The sequence below is a fragment of the Neofelis nebulosa genome, chromosome 15 (genome assembly GCF_028018385.1).
Source record: "Neofelis nebulosa isolate mNeoNeb1 chromosome 15, mNeoNeb1.pri, whole genome shotgun sequence".
NCBI classification, from domain to species: Eukaryota; Metazoa; Chordata; class Mammalia; order Carnivora; family Felidae; genus Neofelis; species Neofelis nebulosa.
This window is the reverse complement of record NC_080796.1, coordinates 47,025,331-47,047,684: the sequence shown is the minus strand read 5'-3', so window position 1 is coordinate 47,047,684 and position 22,354 is coordinate 47,025,331. Positions and strand designations below refer to the sequence as shown.

At 44.4% G+C, this 22,354-nt stretch overlaps 1 protein-coding gene across 2 annotated transcripts in view; it reads right to left on the bottom strand.

The window, feature by feature from the left end:
- Window positions 1–4,234: 4,234 nt before the first annotated feature.
- The window catches only part of IPO9 (importin 9), a 56,390-nt gene continuing 38,270 nt past the window's right edge, over window positions 4,235–22,354 (bottom strand). Inside the window, exons 15-24 of one of the 2 annotated variants that reach the window (XM_058700333.1) lie at window positions 15,744–15,970; window positions 13,325–13,473; window positions 12,676–12,804; window positions 11,684–11,959; window positions 11,037–11,203; window positions 10,286–10,419; window positions 9,497–9,619; window positions 8,955–9,059; window positions 8,664–8,740; window positions 4,235–8,217 (exon numbers count right to left, since the gene is read on the bottom strand). In XM_058700333.1, the coding sequence (XP_058556316.1) occupies window positions 8,107–8,217; window positions 8,664–8,740; window positions 8,955–9,059; window positions 9,497–9,619; window positions 10,286–10,419; window positions 11,037–11,203; window positions 11,684–11,959; window positions 12,676–12,804; window positions 13,325–13,473; window positions 15,744–15,970 (1,498 nt within the window). In that variant the 3' untranslated portion in view covers window positions 4,235–8,106. The remainder of the gene's footprint in view (window positions 8,218–8,663; window positions 8,741–8,954; window positions 9,060–9,496; window positions 9,620–10,285; window positions 10,420–11,036; window positions 11,204–11,683; window positions 11,960–12,675; window positions 12,805–13,324; window positions 13,474–15,743; window positions 15,971–22,354) is intronic. The other variant, XM_058700334.1, reaches the window with a different exon arrangement.

Below are 22,354 nucleotides of genomic sequence, written 5' to 3'. Positions count from 1 at the left end.
GTGGAAGCTGGGTAGAGAGGAGGGGCTAGACCATGCCTGTGACCCAGTTTGGGCTTCGCCTGGGACTGTGGTACCCGTGTGCTGCTGAGTCATCTCACTGCTGGGCTGAATGACCAGCCCAGGGATCCACCCAACCCCCTTCTTGCTCTTCTTCAAATCATAGCTGAGCGAGTAGGCCCGCCTGGGCGCTCCCAAGGCCTTCCTGCCTTCCCAGGACCAGAGTCCTGGAGCCTCCGTTCCAGAGGTTCCTGCCACACCCAGCTCTCTGGCCCAGGGGGATTTTGAGCCTTTGTGAGATAAGGGGAGCTCCCTTCCTCTCCTCTACTTGCCTCTGGCTGGTCTCGTGCTTTCCTCAAGAGGCTGTGCTTTCTCCAGTCTTTCTCCTCCCAGCTATCTTCTGGCATAGTCACCTCCGGCACATAGGTATGGCACATAGGTAATTACACATTTCCTTCTACCCAAGGACCCTGAGCCCTTTCCTCATTCTGATTTAATCTCTTTACACCCTCCTCCAGGGTGTTGAAGACACACTGATTCTTCCTTGCAACCCAGAGCTGGGGGAGGGCGGGGGAGCAAGGCCCAGGAGAGAGCCAGAAACTTGGCCAAGGTCTCATGGCTTAGCTGGGGACTAAAGGAACCAGATCTCCTGGCTCCCGCTGTCCCCAAATAAACAAACATCTCTCCTGCAACATAAGGTCTTCCCTGGTGTCCAGCTTTAATCTTTCTCACTGCAAATGAAAGACTGTGACTTTGTCCTCTTGGTGGGAGGGGTCTGGGAGTGGGTGAAGGATGGTGGGGATCAGCCTCGCTGCTGGCCCAGCTACTGGTAGGAAGGAACGCTCTTCCCTAGAGGGGTTTTAGCAACGCCTTTGCAGGATTACCTTCCCCAGAACGCCAGGCTTCTGCTTCTTTGCAGAGGCCCAGGTCAGCCTGGGCAGAACTTCCACAGCCCTGGGCCTTGGGAAAGGAGTGGTTAGCTGGGCTGGTTTGGGTGGTATCCATGAGCAGCCTGCCCTGGGGGGCTGTGGGAGCATTAGTAGTCCCAGGCAGCCGGTGCCCAGCCTCAGGAGCCCAGCCCAGCCAGTGGGGCAGACGGGGAGGGCCAGGTTATCTTTAAATGGCACCTTACTCAGACTGCACCTCTGCCAGCTGGGCAGGGTGGGGGCAGACAAGTGTTATTTTGGGATCTGAGGATCTGAGGGTAAGGAAGGAAGAAGTTTCTGTTTACAGCTCTTTTGTTTATCTTCGCTCAGTCTCCTGGGAAGGGTTTGGGGACAGGGGCCGCAGCCCTCCAGCTGGTCCTTTCCACCCTGGGGTCTCCGTTTTCAGCCTAGTCCTGTTCATCATCTGCACAGGTGGGAACTTTTGGACAGACAGAGGTACAGGGCCTTCGTTGGTGTGACAGCCTCTGCAAGGTCAAGTTTGGATATTGAGAGTTGCTTTAGGCTTGGAATTAGACTGATGGCAGAAATTACTACTTACTATGAGGCAGCACTATTATGTTGACTTTAATCCTCAAAATGACTTCATGAAGCAGATAACTAATATTATACCTATTATGTGGATGAGAAAGCGGAGGCACAGATAATTTAAGTAGTTTGCCCAAAGTCACCCATCTGGTAGATGGCAGAGCCAGGATTCAAACCCAAGCAGTCTGGCTCCAGAATTCACGCTCTGAACCCCTAACCAGAGCATGAGTCCTGCCTTGCCACTTCCTGGCTCTCCAAATTTGGAGAAACCACTTACCTCCTCTGGGCTTGGTTTCCTCATTTGTAAATGGACTATGGTTCAGTCAAACCCAGTAGAATCCCCAAGTCAGCTGGCAGAGGCACTCTGGCCCATTCTCTCTCCCTGTTCAATGGGAAAAGAGTTTATTTAGGGTCACATGATATAGTTCACTAGCAGAGCTTGGGCAGGAACCCAACCCTCTTGCCTCCACATATATTTCTGTGTTCTTGCTGGTGAACCTCTGTGAGTCAGGAACGAGGCAAGAGAGCCAAGCCAGTGAGGGACGTGAGATCAGGTGTGAATTTGTAATCCCAAAACCTGGTGTAAAAGTGCCACATTTATTCTTTTAATCCAGTTAGATCAGATGGCGTCTCTATCCTCACAGCTGGTGGGGGAATTATCTGTCGTCATTATGGTTTGCTTCCCCCACCAGGATCACGAAAAGGTCCTGGGATTTCCCACAAGGCAAAGCACTGGGGATGGACCCTGCAGGCCTTGTCTTCTGCCAGCCAGGGGCCTGCAAGTGCAACAGTCCTGGCCTATGTGCCGCAGGCCCAGGAACTGTTCCAGAGAGCCCTGGTGCCCAGTATGCAGCCTCCCCAGGGATTCCAGGCAGCCTTTCCCTTAGGAAGTTCTTCTGTCCCCCAGTGCTATGCCAGGATCAGGTAAAGGTCCTCACCACTCAGGCCCCACGGACTTCTGTTCCTTCTCGTTTTCTGGCACCCCTCTCCTTTTCTCTCTCTCCTTTCCTTCTTCCTCCACGGCCCTGGGCCTTATCTCAGTTCACTCAAGCTTTTACCCTAGGATCCAGAAGCAGGGCGATCCTCAAGCAGCTCTGCTTCCCACTCTGCAAAAGCAACTAATGCAAGAAAATGTAAAGAATTTGGCTATGTTCTTAGAATACGTGGGGGGGGGGGGGGGCGGCGGGAAATCCAGTGAAAGCAAACCAATACATTGGTCATGTAGATATTACAGAAAAAGTCCGCAGCAGGTGGAAGGCAGGGCTGCAGCCAGCACCGGTTTCGATCCTGTTCCCGGGCAGGATGGCGGTGCTGCAGCACTTCACACGGAGCTGTCCTCCCAAAGGCTCACTGAGACCCTAATTTAGCAGCAGCATCTGTGGAACTGAATTGAGTCATTCTAATCCAGTGAGTCAGGGAGACTGAGCCAAACATAGCTCCCAGCTACCGGAGGGCGGGGGAGACACAGAGGAAAGAGGCACTCTCTTCCATCTGAAGTGCTTCAATTAAGACATCTTGAATTCTAACTACAACTCTGAGGTGGGTATTAGTTCTCCATTTTACAAATATGGGAACCACGGATCACAGGGGATGTCACCCCAGCTCCCTCCTTACCTTCTAGCTATGTAATCATGCCACGTCAGAGTAACTCAAGACTTGAAGGGGCTTCCTAGGCCTTCTAGTCAGGTCAGGCCAGCACACCTGCTACAAAATCACGTGTACCATAGAAGTCTAACAGACCCAGTGTAATTGGCAATTTTAGGAGAATGGTTAATGCCACCCTATTTTCACCTACTCAAAACAAGCCCCTCCCCAAACAAAACAATGTGAGGGTCCTTGTTAGAAGGCTAATTTTGAACTTGTACTAATCCATCAGAGAAAGGTAAATATTTACAAATGGTGGAATTTTATTAGCAATTACTTTTCGCTGCTTTGCTACCCAAGTCCTGACAAAGTGTGGTGAAGGTCTAGTCTAAGCCCCAGCCAGCTGTCATTTTTGGGAAGACCTTTCCCTATCCACCGTCAGGCCCTCTAGACCCACCCTTGTCAACTTTTCACAGTCTGACCTCTTCCACTCCAACCCCCTCTCTGGTTACCGCCGAGTCCAGGCTCTTGGTTCTCTCACCTGCACTTTGCCTCCAGCCTCCCCTTTTAGTCCTGTCCGGACAGACATCAGTATGCTTTCTAAAATGCAAACCTGAAGCCACCTGGGTGGCTCAGTAGGTTGAGCGTCCAACTTAGGCTCAGGTCATGAGCTCAAGGTTCACAAGTTGAAGCCCTGCATTGAGTTCTGCGCTGACAGCTCAGAGCCTGGAGCCTGCCTCAGATTCTGTCTTCCTCTCTCTCTGCCCCTCCCCAGCTCACTTGCGCTCTCTCAAAAAGAAACATAAAAAAAAATAAATAAATAAAAATAAACATAAACAAAATGCAAACCTGATTGTGTAACTTCTCTGCCTAAAATTCTTGAGTGGTCTCCCATTCCCTGAAGAGGGGGAAGGCCTATAGGATCCTCCACCATCTGGCTCTCACTTTTCCTTCCTGCTTATTTCTGGCCAAGAGTCCTGTGAACTATAAATTCCAATCTTTTAACCTGCATATAAGCTGTGAAAATGCAATCCTATTCCATGATGGGTCTCTTCTTAATGATCTTTTCTCTAGAGTGTCCTACCCCACCCTCGTCTGCCTGGCAAAGGCATAGGGGAGGCAAGACAGAGTACTGGCAAAAAGTGCAATCCACTCGGATCAGAATCACACACTTTGCTATGTGACTTTCGGCAGGTAGCATTTAATATCTCTGTGCCTTGGTTTCATCAGTCTGTAGATGGGATAAACAAAATTATGCACTTTGTAAAGTTATTAGATGGTCTACACGAGATAATCCAACACTTTGGAACAGTCACTGGCATTTAGTGAGTGGTCCTGAAATCTCAGCAGTTGTTAGCCACCTTGCAGGTCAAGGGTCACCTTCTCCATGCAACTCTGACTTCTCCCACTTACCATTAACCATTCCCTTTTTTTGGGTATTGGGGATCGACCCCAGTATTTCTTCCTCTCACGGTACTCCCCACATTCGCTGCGCTATTTCTGACCCCCGACTAGACTAGCTTCTTGAGGGAAGGGGCCAAGCCTCTCCAGCATCTACCATTGGCCTTGCATGTAATAGAAATGTAATATTTACTGAACAGAACAAACATGATAGGAGCCAGAATTTGGCTTTGAGTTTATGATCTACTCATTGGCCATAGGTCTGCCAGGCTGGGGTGAGAAATAGATCTTTCACTGGACAACCCTTTCATTTTCCAAAGCAGTGTCCTGTTTTCCCTGAGTCTTCTCAGCTCCTTCAAGTTTCTTCCCCCTTGACACAGCTTAGGTCCTCCAGTTCTTGGTTTTTGTCTTGCAGATGGGCTCGCCTTCTGTCAGGGAGCCTCCTGCTGGAGCACCATAATGGAACAGAGCACTCTAGGATTGCTGACAGGCACAGAAGACTGAAATGATCTTACACAATGTGTGTCTACTAACCCAGCCAGAACTACACTAGAGTTTAGCGAAGACACGCTAACAGTTCAACATAATAAACACTTGTTACTGGCACGCAGAATCGTTAACAAGAGTACAGTACTCTGTAATCCTTAACTTTCTTCATACTCATTAATCTGAGTTTTGAAACAACCTTACCTTTCAATTCTGCCCATTTTTTTACAGGTTATGGACATATTTGTTTGAATCCTAAATTGTCATCCTTCCCAGGGGTTTCCTGTTATCTAAAAATCTGATCAGCATCTCTCTCCTATCTAGTAGGGTTTCTTTTGGGCCTCAGATCCTCTTTTGGAATGGGTAAGGCATAAAAAAACTCCCTCATCTGTCATTAGTATCAAAGGAGGGGCCAAGGACAGAGCCCTGGGGCACAGCATAAGCCATTCCACAACATGCCAATTTGCAGTCTGAGAGTTGGTGGCCAGTTACCAACTGGTCTATCTCCCTAATGCTTTGATTTTACCATGTCCAGATTTTATCTAATCTGTTAACAAAATCAGACTATGGGGCTAGTTTTCTATCACTTGTTCTGAATTCACAACTAATATCTATTAAGCCCTATATTAAGCACTAATTACAACATTCCTATTTATTGGCTTGAGTCATCTAATAGTCCCTGATCAATATCACACTTCTGATGGGCACTTGTGAAAACCAGTTTCCTTCAGTTCTTGGACTTTCACCTTCTGTCTTCTGGTATTTCTTCCATTTTCCTTTCAGTTCTTTCCACTAAGAGCTCAACACAGTCTTGGGAAAGCCCTTGGTGTCCTAGCGGTTACTCACCAGGGTCAGGAGACCTGGAGAATTTGAGAGCAGCTCAGCACTCTTATTATTCCCTTGTTTATCTTATCTTGAACTTCAATTCTTTCTAACCAGTTGGCCCTGACCTTTTCAGACTGAAGCCGGTTCTTTGGCCAAAAACACAGGAGACCAAAAGGAGCTAGAGTTCAACTTTTTGTCAATACTCCTGGACTCAAGCAGATTTTTTCTTCTCGCGGACCCTGGATGTAGTTTCTGAACTCTTTTCCTCACTGACAGAATGGGAATATTATCTACTGTGTACCTGCTATAAAGGTTAAATGGGATGGTTGAAATGCTGTGGGAGCAGGAAGTGCCTGCACACCAAAGGGTCCAAGACCCTCTGCTCTTAACTGACAACAGTATGTCTGTTGGTTGGGGGTGGCCCCTCAGGTGATCCTATGACCCTTTCCCTTCAGAACTCAAGTTTTCCAGTCCTCCCCTAAAACTAGCGAGAGAGCAGGAAGAGAGGACCCTTGTCAAGAGACCATTTTTGGCACGAGATAGGCTCTTTTTGTCATTAGTGGGCCCAGGAGGGGTCTATATCTTTCTCAGTCTATGTGTGAAAGCCCCCAAGCCTTCCCAAACTCAGCAGTCCAATGCCACTGGCATGAGACCATTCTTTTGTGCCACAATCAGGGGTTGATTTGGCCCTGTGGAACCTTCAGCACTGAAACTAACTGGCACTGCCTTGAGATCAATAAACACGGAGTGAGTTTCTAAGGCTCAGAATGGTTTTCCTGAGCACCAATTAGCCAGACTTCCATCATTTCCCCAATATGAGCAACTTCCCCAACTCAAGGGAGAGAAATCACAGGGGCAGTTATTAGTCTCAGAACCTGGCTGGCAGACCAGGCTGTGCACACGCCCTCAGACTTTTCAAAGACAGTGACGTTAACAGACACTTTTCCCGACTCAGTCAGATGTGGGAGTTGTACACCAGGGACACCTAGTGGTGTGAAATCACTATTGGCTACAAAATCCTTAGGCTTCCAATTACAGTCCCGTACAGTAAATGCCCCAAGTGGGGACCTTTCCTTGAGAACAGAGACTTGATCATCAGTCTAAAGAAACCTTCTGTAGTGGCTGAAACAGGGGCAGTAGGTGTCGGCATTATAAAAAAAAGGGAATGCTGGGCTTTACCTTCCTCCCCTTCACTGGTTATCCTCATTCACTTTTTGAACCCACAATGACTGCATTTCCCAATTAAGGGACCTCCCTTAAAAATATCTGACTGGATGATACCAGTTCTCTAAGAATCATCTCGGGCTAGGTTAGCTAGAACACACTCAGGTGTCTGCATGGCTCCGCCTAATCTTTTCCCCCTTATTTTTATTTTCCTTCTAAAAGGAACAGAAGGCAGAGGTGCCGGGACACCTTATACCATGTGGACTGAATTCATTTGTAAAGATTACTTTACTCTCCTAGAAAAATACACATTGCAAATTTGAGGGCTACAACTTAACCACTTTAGAGGATTCCTGAGGGAGAGGGGGTAACCTTTGAATATCAGAGTGTGTGGTGATGTGTTGGGGAGGAATATTAAATACAGTTGGGTCAGGTGGACTTTAAAAAAAATGTTTTTCCCATTTTTTTTTTTTTTTTCTAAAAAAAGGAAAAACAAATTGCCATCTGTCTGGCTGATGTTGTGTGTGCGTGTATACATAGGAATAGCTTGGGGGGAGGGACTGTGTCATGCAATGAGGCAAAAACAAGAGGACTTCCTGTGACAGGGGAGCCTTAGTGTTGTAGGAGGGAGACAAGGAGAGGTCACTGGAAGAGGGGTCAGAATGTAGCTGCTGCCTCTCATTCCTATGGAAAACCCAGAGCATCTGTGGTAGAGAGCAGAAAGCATTATCATCTCTCAAGGGTATTCCTATCTGAACATATCAGATGTCCTATGAAAGTAAACAGGTCTGTTTTAGAATGTACATGGTTATGACTCCCTGTGCTCCTGAGGTGGGGCGAAATAATCCATGAACACGTAATCCTTCTGGGCACTATGTTTCTGGAGTGGCCGGCAGAGGACTCTAGGAACAGAGGTGGGGGCACGGTTGGGGAGGAAAAGGTTCTAGAGATGGAGTATCTTCAGGGGGACTTTGAGAAATGTCCTTTGTTCCAGTATTCCTAAGTGACAGCACTGGTGACCTTGGTCTGAATTGTCAGTGTCACTCTGCAAAGGCCAAGGGCCAAGAGTCAGGAGGCCACTCTAGGTTGAAAAGAAAGTACATCTCAAGGCCAGTTAAGGGCTGCAAAATGGTGTGTGGCTGGGCCAGGAGGAGCAGAGTTGGAAAGTCTCCCTTTCTTAGATGCCAATGGTCTGCAGAACCCGCCTCTCGTTGTCATTAAGGTGGCCTGAGAACATGACATAGCAGGGCTGCTGAGCGAACTGGCAAAGGAAGTCCGTGAGATAGGCCTGGAGAGAAGAAAAAAGAGTGGCCTTACTGCAGGTTCTCAGGCTTACCATCTGTAAGGGGCGAGAACTATCGGCGGTATAGGAAGCACTGGCTGTCAGACAACTGCCAGCACCCTGAGGGATGGCTTTCTACATTCCTGGATCTAGTTCAGGCTCAACCCAGAGACTAAAGTCCATAAAGAAACAAAATTTTCCCAATAGATCTCATATTTCCACCCGAGGACCTTCACAACATAGCTGGGTTTTAAGAAGCTGGATTGCAACACTGGTAGGTATAAAATACTAAGGTGCAAAGTCCCAGACCACCCAGAGCCTCTGACTACTCGGCAAGACAGGAACTTTCTGCCCTGAGGCTGGGAACTATGAATGGGTTGGAGCCCATATTCCTGTTTCTGGCTTGAGACTGTGTCACTTGCAAGACATCTATCTTCTCTGGACATTCTCACCTGCAGATCAATCTGATAGAGAGGATCCTTAAGGGCATCAGGGTCATCTTCCTCATCATCCTCGTAGTAATCCTCCTCTGTTAGACACAGCCAACACAGAGAAGGGTCAGGGCAGAGGCCGACTGGGCCCCAAGCGGGGAGGCATCACCACACGGCTGAGGTAGAAGGGCTTAAAAAGCCCACGGACCATCCCTTGTGGGCCCACCTCTCCCCTTTCTTTGGTACCCCATTCTTGGTCCCGGTGCACAGAAAAGGTATTTAGCATGGCTGTCCTCTCCTCAGACTGCTTACCATATTTACTTGTAGCGAGAATGTCAGATAAGAGTTGGCCAGCTAAACCATCCTCTTCCTCCTCTTCATCCTCCTCCTGGTCCTCCCACATATCATTGGAGTCATCTACTTGGAGATGAAAAGCAGCTGGAGCATATACTCACAGATTTTCCCTTCCCAAATGTAAACAGGCCAGAATAGGAGGGTCCCGAGGGTTTCTGCAACGTGGCCTGTGGCCAAGCCCTCCCAATGAGCTTGAGTGGAAGAAACGAGGGTGTTCTGGTGGGTACATAAAAGGATGAAAAGCTCTTGAGAAAAACCAAACAGGAAGGGCTACGCGGCTTGCCTCCTGGCTGCCTCCCACCCCAGCCTCTGAAGAGACTTCACAAGGTAGACCCGAGGAGCAGCTCTTCACGTGCACAGCAATGCTAGCCACATGGCAGGCATGCTTAAATAAACATTAAAAAACCCCTCAGTGCCTCAATAAGCCAAACTGATAATCTGAATATCGTGACTTGATCTGGCAGGCTTCAAAGTTTGCTGGGAATAAGGGCCTGGTGCACCTTGACCCCACTCTGCAGGGGTGGCCTGGCGTGCGGCGTTGGCCTCCATGACGTTGGAAAGCTCATTGATGATCAGCTTCAAGATCTTGACCAGTAAAGGAATGTTTGTCCAGCGCTCAGGGTCTGGAAAGGAAAGGGAAGGCTTCTAGGCAGGCTGTCAGTGGACTCCCTTCTGGCAGTGCCTCCTGTCCTGCAGTGCTCCTCACCAGACACAGTTCACCATCCCTCAGCCTTTCCACCAACCCAGACTATATTCAGCCACCACAGAATGATTTAAAGTTAAATAACTGCATTCTGCTTGGTGTCATAAGAGTTGAGAAGTTAGGACAGCTAAGAGAGTTCAAGAATTAAAGGAGATACATTTTTGCTGGTGATAAAGCTTGGACACTAAGTGACTGTACAGAGCACAGTACTCTAGTCCCCATGACTCGCAGTTTGAGAAACAGCACGGGTGATTATAGAGCTACAGTTGAAGAGGGCAGCTTTGCATTCACTGCCTACACATCAGTGAAAGCAACCCAATAACAAAGACATGCTGAAAATGGGTATTAGAGCCCCCAAATGAAGCTGGGGAGCCTTGGTACCCGAGATGGCTTTTGGCAGTTTTCAGCCACAGGAAGGAAGCATATGTTCCGATCCTTTGTGTACCTGCAGTTTTCTGTTTCTTTTTTATCAAACCCATCACTAACGACTGTGTTTCAAAAATCTAGATGATAGTACCTCCATGCCTTCCACCCCACACATCCTTAGCCCCCAGGGAGGGTACTGGAGGGCAGCAGCGTCACCCACTTTTGGCTGACTTAGAGCGGGTGCGGATGCCCTCATCCATGCTGTAGATCTCCTCTCCCTTCACGCGGATATCCTGTAGCCGTTTGTCATCTGCATTGATGCCATGCTGGAGCAGTTTACACAGTGCCACAGAGCTGGCAAGAAGAGCCAAAAAGGGTCGATCAGCCACCCATCTAGAGTTTACTCCAAGGAGATAAGCAATTATGCCCTAAGACTCTCTCTTTGATGGTGAGCATTCTGTTCATGACGAATCAGGAGAGATAAGACAGCTCAGCTGAAAGGGGGATTTAGTGCTCATGAGGATGGCCTCGTGAGAGCTTCTGAACTTCTTGGAACAAAGCTGGGGCGGGCACAGATCACAAGGGCTGGCCACACTGAAAGGTGCAATGGGGTGATGAGAACCACCGGGAGGTGAGTCTAGGATAGGAAGTCAGCAAGCCAAGATTAGAAGGCTTAGGTTTATAAAGGAGAATAAGCCACTAGCAGTATTTGGCTGGGTGAAGTCTGTGGCAGAGGAGGATCTCTGGCCGGCAATGAGGAGGAAAAAAAAAAAACGTGCTATGTGTGTTGACTGTGTTCTGGGAGTTTCAAGATGGCAGCTATTCAAAGACCTGGATTAGCAATAAAGAAATAGAGGAAAAAAGGAATATAAGGGCAGCTTGCTCTATTGAACAAAAATCATTGGAGCAAGTCAGGGAAAGAAGAAATACAAGGAGAGGCAGAATGCCCAGAGAAGAAAGAGGGGCCCTACCTGACTTTGCCCTCATACTGTCCATAGAACAGATGCTGTCGACTCGTCCACTCAGCCATCACAAACTCCAGGGCAGGTTTGCCAGTAGGTCCTGGGAGGCTGCACAGGAACTCCAAGAGGGGTTCCAGCTGAGTGTGCACCAGATGAGCGAACACCATGATCAGAGACTAGGAAGTAACAAGAAGGACATCTGCTTCAAGGAAAACAATTTCAGAGATTTAGGAGATGAGAAGGAGTGGGGCCGGCCAGTTGAGAAATAGAGAACATGGAGATTTCCTTGTCGGGATTTCTTGGGCCAGAATAGATTTTACTTAACTGTTCTACAAAGACAGTAAGACGGAGTAAAATAACTCAGGACCGGGGCACCTGGGTGGCTCAGTCATTAAGCATCCGACTTCGGCTCAGGTCACGATCTTCTGGTTCGTGGCTTCGAGCCCCGCATCAGGCTCTGTGCTGACAGCTGGGGACCTGGAGCCAGCCTCAGCTTCTGTGTCTCCCTCTCTCTCTGCCCCTCCCCGCCTTATGCCCTGTCTCTCTCTCTCTCTCTCAAACAAACAAACAAACAAAACCTCAGGCCCTGTATACTGATTTCCACTTCGACCGACCGCCTGGGGTTGGGGAAGGCCCAGCTCCCCATATCATCTCACCTGCATGACACTGAGCGTCTCTGCCTGCTGCATCTTACTGAGGATGGCACGAAGAATCTGATCCAGATTCTCCCCCAGCTCCCGCCCTGCCTTGGAGATGAGGGTGGAGACGAGGCGACCCACAAAGGCGGCAGTGAACTCTGAGGTGCGGGGGTCCAGGAGCTGGCTCACCACTTGCATCACGTACCACAGCCCGTTGTGGCCCTGCTCATCATGCCACTGGGCCACCTGCTCCAGTGTCACTGACACATAAGCCCGCAAGCACTCTCCACCGTTCTGGGGAGACAAAGATGGCAAACAACATCAGCAACTGGGAACAGAGGCCAGGAGGCCCACAGTCTGCATGGGCAGATGTTACTTAGGGGCCTATGCCACATAGAGTGACGAGCCCACAGGGTTTGTGGTGGGCACGTATGACTGGGGTCGGGACTTTACTGTTACAGACGTAGCCATGCACTATATGGTCCTCGCTTCACCTCATCAGCTACCTCGAAAAAGCACACTTCTGACCACAAGGGATAATGACCAAACAAACCAAGTTTTAACCACAAAGGTCTACCTCTGGTACTGGGAAAACATGTCTAGGATGTAGCAGTGATTAGGGGTACTACAGATATTTATGGGAATAAAGACACACCTATATGAACCACTGTTTACCTAGGTGTTTTCAAAGGGCTATTACTTTGCTCACTTTAATTCTGAAAAGACTTTTGTATGGCTCCAGGTCTCTATGTCTGTAATCTTGTCCACCGTAGCAATACCCAGATATAGATGGGTAGAATGTCTGGCATCCATACTTTTAAGATTACAATACATCCCAAAGCAGAGCGTGTTTGGCTTCCACAGTCCGGACCCTTCCTGGGTGCCCTTGTTAAATATGGATTTGAGAGACCTAGATCTCAAAAGCGTGAGACCGTGCCAGCTTTCTCAGCCTGCTATAAGCCCATGGCTGGGAGCTATCTCTCCTCTTCTAGTCACCAAGGCTCAGATACCTGCATGGTGGCGTTGTCATCTGTGTGAAGGGTGCACTGTGCCACAGCAGGGAAAGCTTGGCAGATGAGTAGCTGGGAAAGGGGAGGCTTTGTATTCCGTACTACCGTGGTCAGGATATCGATGGCAGTCTGAAGAGCGGAAGAGAAAAAAGAATTAGAACTACCCCTAGGGTGGGGCTCGGCAGTGCCCTACAACTAAGATCTTTATTGCATGGATACAACACAGCAACCCAAAGAAAGCTCATTAATTTTCATTAATGAAAGTTTCTGAAAGAAAGGAATAATTAGATAGTAGATAGTGCTCTCAGCTTCCTCCTGATAGCTCATAACTCGCTAAGATATGGGGGTGGGCAGTATACGGCAGTAGAATGGATAGCCCAGTGATGTACTTAGTGGTGCTGTGTAATAATGGCACTCCGTTCAAGTCACTGAGGACAGGTAAAGAACAAGAAGGGACATTTTCTTTGAGCCTCAAGAACCACCCGTTGTCCTTGTGGGCAAAGTAGCCCAGGAAGATCACCCTATGAATCTCTTATGCAATTGGTTTCCCGTCAGCGAGGTGGGATCTACAGGTGGTATTTGTACAGCAAGTGCACATTCTTCTTCTTCTACCTACACCCACACCAGTCCTGGCCTTGGAACCACTTACCGCACACAGCCCTGCAGGGATCTTGTCTGCTGGGGCCTGCATTATGCTCACTAGAGTAGGAATCAGCCTCATCTGCATTGGGCCCTGACAGGCTTCAATCTGAGACAGCTCCTTGAAGATATCCTGAGCCAGCGAGGCGACGACAGGATCTGAAGTGGATAAGGCAACACAGAATCCCCCCCACCCAATGGTCTGCATGTGTTTCTGGCTTAAAGATACCTATTATTTGGCTCTAACCTAAGTTAACAACTTCTGCTTTGCTTACATATTACATATCTGGGATCTAGTGAGGCCATATGAATAACCTGAAAGGACAGGAGAGATGCTAAGTCTCTAAGAGCTAGAATATGCATGATTTCATTAAGTCAGGGACTAGTCAGAAACAGCTACTCCTAAAACAAAATTTGGCTTTTTTTCTGGGCCAACTCTTTTTTTTTTTTTTAAGTTCCAAATTTTTATTTAAATTCTAGTTAGTTAACCTGTAGTGTGATACTGGTTTCAGGAGTAGAATTTAGTGATTCATCACTTCCATTCAGCACCCAGTGCTCATCACAACAAGTGCCCTCTTTAATATCCATCACCCATCTAGCCCATCCCCCACCCACTCCCTCTATCAACCCTCAGTTTGTTTTCTATCGTTACCAGTCTGTTACGGTTTGCTTCCCTCACTCTCTCTTTTTTTCCTCTTCCCATATGTTCATCTGTTTTGGTTCCTAAATTCCAATTCTGGGGCAAATCTTTAATGTCTTTATTCTTGCCTGGATTGATTATGAAACCAAATGCTTAAGGAAAAGAGAAACCCGCCGATTACTTTGTTAAGAAGACACGAAAGTTTCAAAAACTGCCAAAACACTGATTGCCAGGTTCTCACATGTTGAAGGGGAACCATATGCATCTCTTAGGGGGGTAGTCATGATAGAAAAAAGAACTCCCAAAGCATTTCCAAGGCCAAAGGTAAAACCCTCAGAAAGCAGAGCCTTGTGGAGAAACAAAACTTTAGCGTGATCTATTTTACCTATGTAAGAAAAATCTCCTGTATCTAGCATGAAAAAATAGAAAAGTGTGCAGTGCACTAAGATATATGTTAAAAGATCACTGCAGCATCGTTTTAGGAAAAAGTCGGGAACAACTTAGATGTCTATTAACAGAATGGGCACATAAATACGGTACAGCCATTTATGGAATATTATGTGATGATTGAAAAGAATGAGATATATCGAAGAGTGCAACATGAAAACCCCTCCGGGACACATTTTAGGCGAAAAAGCGAATCAAATAAAATATTTAGCATGATATCATATTATATAACCTCTATCCCTATATCCTCTGTTTCCCTATTGGTGCTACCTCTACAAAAACAAATATAGTCAATATTTTTTTGACAATAAAACATTATACAGGTAAAGTGTGTGTTAATACACAGTCACTACAGAAAAACTTAAAATGCACTAAAGTATTCAAGGAAAGAAAACACTTGGAATTTCCCCCACCTAGAGAGAACTACTGTTAACATTTTGATGTAGTTTTTTCTGGTATTTTTTCTATATACGTAGCTACAAATTAATCCTTGTCTAAAACAAACCCCAAACTTGGGATTATAGTCTATGCCGTTTGGAAAACCATCTGTTCTTTTATTATACTGTGAGCACTTTCCCATGGCTGAGAAGTGTGATTTTTAGAGGCTGTACAGTATTCTACTTTATGGATATAATAAAGGTCATTAATCTTTTTTATTACTTCTAGATTTTTGCTACTATAAAAGCCTTGTGATGAACACTGCTGTTCATAAACCTGTGTATCTACTTCTTCAGTATCTCACTTTGTACATTATAGTTCTAGACCTGTTAGGAAGATTTTGATTTACTTGCTCAATTTCCTACTTGCTTAAGTTCTGAGTTATACCACTTGCTATTTAACCCTTTACTCATTGTCTTTTATCCCCAGTTCTTACTGCAGTTAAGAGTTATAAGAATAGGTATCCTACCTTCTAAAAACATGTTTATTTTTGTGAGACAGACTAAGTGAGGGAGGGAGGGAGAGAGGAAGGGAGAGAGGGAGAGTGGGAGAGGGGGAAGAAGAGAGGAGGGAGAGAGAGAGACAGAGAGACAGAAAATCCTAAGCAGTCTCCACGTTGTCAGCGTAGAGCCTGATGTGGGGCTCGAACCCACCAACGGCGAGATTATGACTGTAGCCGAAATCGAGAGTTGGATGCTTAACCGACTGAGCCACCCAGGCACCCCAGCATTCTACTTTTTAGTGTTCCTGTAGCTACAGCACAGCTCTCCTCTTTGCTAAGTGAAAGCCAGTCTTTATTTAGATGCCTAAGACCATCAGACCCAGCGAAAATTTTCACTTAAATTCACCAGCCACCACCACCTTCTCTTGGTGTCCCTTATAACACATGGTCTTGGTGGCATACCGTTACTGTACTTTAGGAAAATGGCGATGGTGAACGGACAGATTTTGCTTTCCATGCTTGCTGTGAATTCTGGGTCTACTGTACAAACGATGCATAGGGTCTCCATCACCAGGTTGAGGACCTCTGAGCTGAACTGGGCTGCTAGGTGAATTAAGCCATCCAGGATACTGGGGAGGAAGGGTTGAAGCACGTGGGTACTCTCCGAGACTTTCAGTTGATCACAATAACTAGAGAGGGAGAAAGAGAGAGAGAGACAGAGAGAGAGAGAGAAAAGCAAGAATTACTCACAAGTGGATCCCTCAATTCCTGGTTTTTCCAATTGTTATCACATGTTACAGCATTTTTACGTGTAGCTTTATGAAGCTACTTGTAGAGTTAGTTTTTACATCTTTCTGTGGCATAGTTTGTAAATATCAGCACCACCATCTCTATGCTAATTTATTTCTGCTTTGGTTTTTGCTATTTCTTTTAAACTTTCATCCCTCTCTCACTGTCATGTATGTTATTATATCCAAATTATTAAGATGTTAATGCCTTGTAATTCCTTAGATTATTGCTTTAATCACATCCTTCAGATTCTGATATATAGTCCTGGTATTTTTCTTACACACACACATATATATATACACAAACACATTCATATATATATATATATATATATATATATATATATATATATGCACACACATACATATATACATATAAATAAAACTTACATATATATGTAAGTTTTATTTATTTTTGAGAAAGAGGAAAAGAGAGAGAGAATGAGTGGAGGAGGGGCAGAGAGAGAGGGGGACAGGATCTGAAGCAGGCTCTGTGCTGACAGCAGATAGCCTGATGTGGGGCTCAAAGTCACAAACCATGAGGTCATGACCTGAGCTGAAGTCAGGCGCTCAACTGACTGAGCTATCCAGGTGCCCCTATTCCTGTTATTTTTCAAATAGTGTTTTTTTTTTTAACATCCTTTCCAACACATCTGTTATTTAGTACACTAACTTTCATGTTGTAACAATTTTGTATTTTTTGGAGTAGTTTTGAGATCAATTTGTATAGATCGTCTATGCAATAAATTTGAATACTATCTGTGCATGATAGGAAAATTGTGTACTAAAATTTGTGTACTATTTGTAGGGTTTAAAGTTTCTTATACATAGTTTTATTCACCTCTATTCAATTAATATTTACTGGATGCTGCTTACCATGTCCAATGTAATAGAATTAAAGACATATTGTCCGAGTCTTTTGTTTATCTTCAAAATGGCAATAAAAGTCAACAGACACTTTCTCTATGTTAAAAGAAACCAGTACAGAAACAAGGCCTTCCGCAGGTACTCAATAAATATTTTTTCCCCATTTGTTTAAGTGGTTTTACAACCATATTACTTGTGTCAGATGAGGGGTTCGAAGGTCCATAATGAACAGTACAAGTGTGGGCTTTGATCGCAGATTTGTCCATAGACTTTTTGTGTTTTTAGTCCATAACATCTTGATTTTCAATTCCACCTTGCTCTGATCTAACTTTTTCTTTTCTTAAGAGCTGATCTGTCATCTGGCCTTGGTCAGCTCTCAACTCCTTAGACTAGGTTTTGCATTCATCTCTCCACCAGTACTACCTCCTCCCTCCCCTCTGCTTCTTCACTCTAATAATTCATAGTTACTGTCCCCTTCTAAAGAACTTGAACCTATACACTCTGGTAGATCAAAAAGATTGTACCATCTACTCAGATCATATGGGAAGCAGGGAAGTTAGACTTTATGCTAAGGGAAGTTAGACTTTATTTTGGAAGCTAGTGTATCTCCAAGTCTTTTACAGATTATTCCTAATACCTCCTTTGCCCTCCCTCAAAGTCTTCAAGAGAAACTGACACCCCAGGAAGATGCTACAGATTTATCCTGTGGCTTCATGTATCACATGGCATACTATGACTTTCTTCTGGGGTACCTGTATCTCAATTTGAAGAGCACAACTGAAGCCATGAGAATTTTATTGTAGGAGCAAAAATATCAGGCTTTTGCTTTATAAAGAGCAGTTAGACAGCTAAAATAATACAAATTACAGCAGTGGGGGCTGGAGGCAGAGACATCAGTTAGGAACCTACTGCAGCACTTCAGGCACAAGAAGTTGAGAATATAAGCTAGGGTAGTAGCAGTAGGAGAAGAGATGAAAAGCTAAGGAACCAAGATCTAAAAGGCAGAGATCTGGGATCTCCACTTTTACTAAAACAGGAAATACAAGATCTCCTTAAGATTTAAAGGTATTGATTCTTAAAAAAAAACCAAACAAACCAATTTCTTTTACTAAAACAGAGAATACATGTAGGGCAGGCTTGGAGGTGGTCAGTAGTAACCTCAGGAGTGGATGTGTTAATTTTAAGGTACTTATATAAGGTATCTACCATGGTATTGATTAAGTAGAGGATATGTTACTTTAGAGCTCTGGAGAAAGGCTGGCATTAGCTATGATATGGGAAATGTGACACAAGTAGAAGTATTTATTGATCGATACCTTGTTTCAGAAATGATTTCAGGCAGTTTGCAATGATTACATAGGTTATGACATGGAAGAATAAATTAAAACCAGGGCAAAAGAAGAAAAGCAAAGGTGGTACGATGACCATTAAAAGGTTGCTAGTGAATGAGAAAGAACAGTTTCAGTGATGTCCTAAGGACAAAAGCCAGATTGTAACTGGTTGGGAAGCTGAATAGGGAAATGACCAACTGGGGAATCTTGGCTGTGAAGGTAAGAATAGCCAAGATCCCTTCATAAGACAATTTTTAACCTGTGATCCAGAGATGGCGTCAAGAGATCCAGCCTTTGATAGATCATATAAAATTTTATCAACACGTACGAGTGTCCATTTTTCTGGTGTTCAAAACTTTTGTCACCTTTCCAGAGAGCTCTGCTTTACCTTTCAAGCAAATTGCTGCCCATGTAGTCAGAGACTTGAACATTATTTTTTTGAAAGTTTTCTTCACATAATTTTCTTTAAAAAAAAAATTTTTTTTTCAACTTTATTTATTATTGAGAGACAGAGAGAGACAGAGCGTGAGCAGGGGAGGGTCAGAGAGAGAGGGAGACACAGAATCTGAAGCAGGCTCCAGGTTCTGAGCTGTCAGCACAGAGCCTGACGTGGGGCTCGAACTCACAGACCGTGAGATCATGACCTGAGCCGAAGTCAGAGGCTCAACTGACTGAGCCACCCAGGCGCCCCTCTTCACATAATTTTCTGACTATAAAAGTAATATAAACAAATAAATTTTTTAACTTAATTTTTTTTAGTTTTATTGAGGTACAACTGCATGTAACATTATAAGTTATTTAAAGGGTACACTGTGGTGATCTAAATTTTTTTTTTTTCAACGTTTTTTATTTATTTTTGGGACAGAGAGAGACAAAGCATGAACGGGGGAGGGGCAGAGAGAGAGGGAGACACAGAATCCGAAACAGGCTCCAGGCTCCGAGCTGTCAGCACAGAGCCCGACGCGGGGCTCGAACTCACGGACCGCGAGATCGTGACCTGGCTGAAGTCGGCCGCTTAACCGACTGCGCCACCCAGGCGCCCCTGTGGTGATCTAATATATACATACACTGGGAAAGGTTTCCCCTCATCTAGTTTGTTAACACATCCAACATATATCATATATCATATATCTTTTTTTTTGGTGAGATAATTTAGTTTTTATTCTCTTGGCAAATTTCAATTATACAACACAGTGTTACCGACTATAATCACATTTTATTTTAGATCCTCGGATCTTGTTCACCTTATAGAGTGTACCCTTTTATCAACCTCTTCCTATTCCCCCCACCTCCCAGCAACCACTTTCTACTATTTTCTAATTTTTAGGTTCCGCATGTAAGTGACACCATGCAGTATTTGTCTTTCTCTGTTTCACTTCGCATGATGCCTTCAAGGTCCATTACTGTTGTTGCAAATGGCAGAATTTCTTTCTTTCTCAGAGCTGAGTAATATTCCGTTGCATATGTATACCACATCTTTATCCCTTCATCCGCTGACACAGACTTAGGCTGTTCCCATAATGTTGGCTAGTATAAATAATGAGCAGTGAACAAGGGAAGTGCCAGCTCTTCCAGATGCTTTCATTTAAGAAAAAGTTTTTAAAAAAATGTTTATTTTTGAGAGACAGAGACAGAGAGAGAGAGAGAGAGAGAGAGAGAGAGAGAGAGAGAGAGAGAGAACGAGTGGGGGAGGGGCAGAGAGAGAGGGAGACACAGTATCCAAAGCAGACTCCAGGTTCTGAGTTGTCAGCACAGAGCCTGACACGGGGCTCAAACTCCTGAACTGTGAGATCATGACCTGAGCTGAAGTCATACGCTTAACCGACTGAGACACCCAGGCGCCCCTCCTGCTTTCATTTTCTTCGGATATATACCCCAAAGCAGAACTGTCAGATGATATGGGAGTTCTATTTAAATTTTTTGAGGAACCACCACGTTTTTCATATACTGCTTTACCAATCAATATACATTCCCACCAACAGTACACAAGGGTTCCCTATTCACATTCTCATCAACACCAGTTATCTTGTCCCTTCTGGATGACAGCCATTCTAACACGTGTGAGGTGTTATCTCATTGTGGTTTTGATTTGTGTTTCCCTGATAATTAGTGATGTTGAGCACCTTTTCATTTACCTATTGGCCATTTATGTCTTCTTTGGAAAAGTGTGTATTCAGTTTCTCCACCATTTTTTAACTGGATTGTTTTATTTGCTATTGAGTTCCTTACATATTTTTAATATCAATCTCTATCAGTTATATATGATTTACAAACATTTTCTCCCATTTTATAGGGTGCCTTTTCACTTTGTTGATGGTTTCCTTTGCTGTGCAAAAGCTTTTTTAGTTTGATGTAGTCCCACTTATTTATTTTTGCTTTTGTTGCCTTTGTTCTTGGTGTCAGATTCAAAAAACCACTGACAAAACCAATCCAAGGATCTTAACTTCTATGTTTTCTTCTAGGAGTTTCATGGCTTTAGGTCTTACATTCAAATTTTTAACCTGAATTTACTTTGTTGTACAGTATAAGGGTCCAGTTTCTTTCTTTTGCATGTGGCTGTCCAGTTTCCCCAACACCATTTACTGAAGAGACTATATTTTTCCCTATTGTGTATTTTTGGCTCCTTTGTTGTAAATTAATTGACTATATATGTGTGGGTTTATTTCTCCACTCTCCATTCTGTTCCACTGATCTATGTATCTATTTTATGGCAATACCATACTGTTTTGACTACTATAATTCTGTAATTTAGTTTGAAATCAGGGAGTGTGATGCCTCTAGTTTTGTTGTTTGTCCTCAATATTGCTTTGACCATTCAGGGTCTTTTGTGATTCCATACAAAGTTCAGGATTATTTGTTTTATCTCTGTGAAAAATGCCCCTGGGATTTTGATTGCACTGAATCTGTAGATTGTTTTTGGGAGTGTGAACTTTATTTTTTGAGAGAGTGTGTGTGTGCAGGGTGGGGGCAGAAGGCGAGGAAGAATCTTAAGTGGGCTTCGCGCTCATTGCGGAACTCGATGCAGGGCTTGATCTCATGAACCATGAGATCATGACCTGTGTTGAAGTCAAGAGTCAGATGCTTAACTAACTGAGCCCCTCAGACACCCGAGGAGTGTGAACATTTTAACAGTAATTCTTCCAATGCATTAGCATGGAATTACCTTTCCATTTATTTGTGCTTTCTTCAATTTCCTTCTTCAATGTCTATAGTTTTCTTTTTTAAAAAAAGATTTTATTCTTATGTAATCTCTACACCATACATGGGGCTCAAACTTACAACCCTGAGATCAAGAGTTACACGCTCAACCAGCTGAACCAGCCAGGTGCCCCAACTCAATGTCATATAGTTTTCAGGGTATAAATCTTTCACCTACTTGGTTAAATTTATTCTTTGATGTTTTATTGTTTTTGATGCAATTATAAATAGCATTGTTTTTAAAAATGTTTTTCATTATTAGAAATGCAACCAAGTTTTGTATATTTTGTCCTATAATTTTCCTGAATTCATTTGTCAGTTCTAACAGTTTTTTTTGGTGGAGTCTTTACTGTTTTCTATTTATAATATCATGACAACTGCAAAGAGAGACAATTTTATATCTTCCTTTCCAATATGGATCCCTTTTCTTTCCTAACTGCTCTAGCTAAAACTTTCAGTACTATGTTGAATAGGAATGGTAAGAGCAGACATCCTTGTCTTATTCTTGATCTTAGAGGAAAAGATTCCAGAGTTTCATTGTTGAGTATGATGTTAGCTGTGAATGTGTCACAGTGGCCTGTATTGTGTTAAGGTATGGTCCTACTATACCCACTGTTGAAAGATTTTATCATGAATAGATATTGAATTTAATCAAATGCTTTTCCTACATCTGAGATAATCATATGATTCTTAGCTTTCATTCTATTAAGTGGTATATCACATTTATTGGTTTATATATGTCGAACCATCCTTGCATCTCAGGGATGAATCCCACTTGATCATAGTGTGTGATCCTTTAAATGTACTGTTGAATTTGGTTTCCTAGTATTTTGCTGAGGACTTTTGCATCTATATTCATCAGGGACATTGGCCTGTAGTTTTCTTGTTC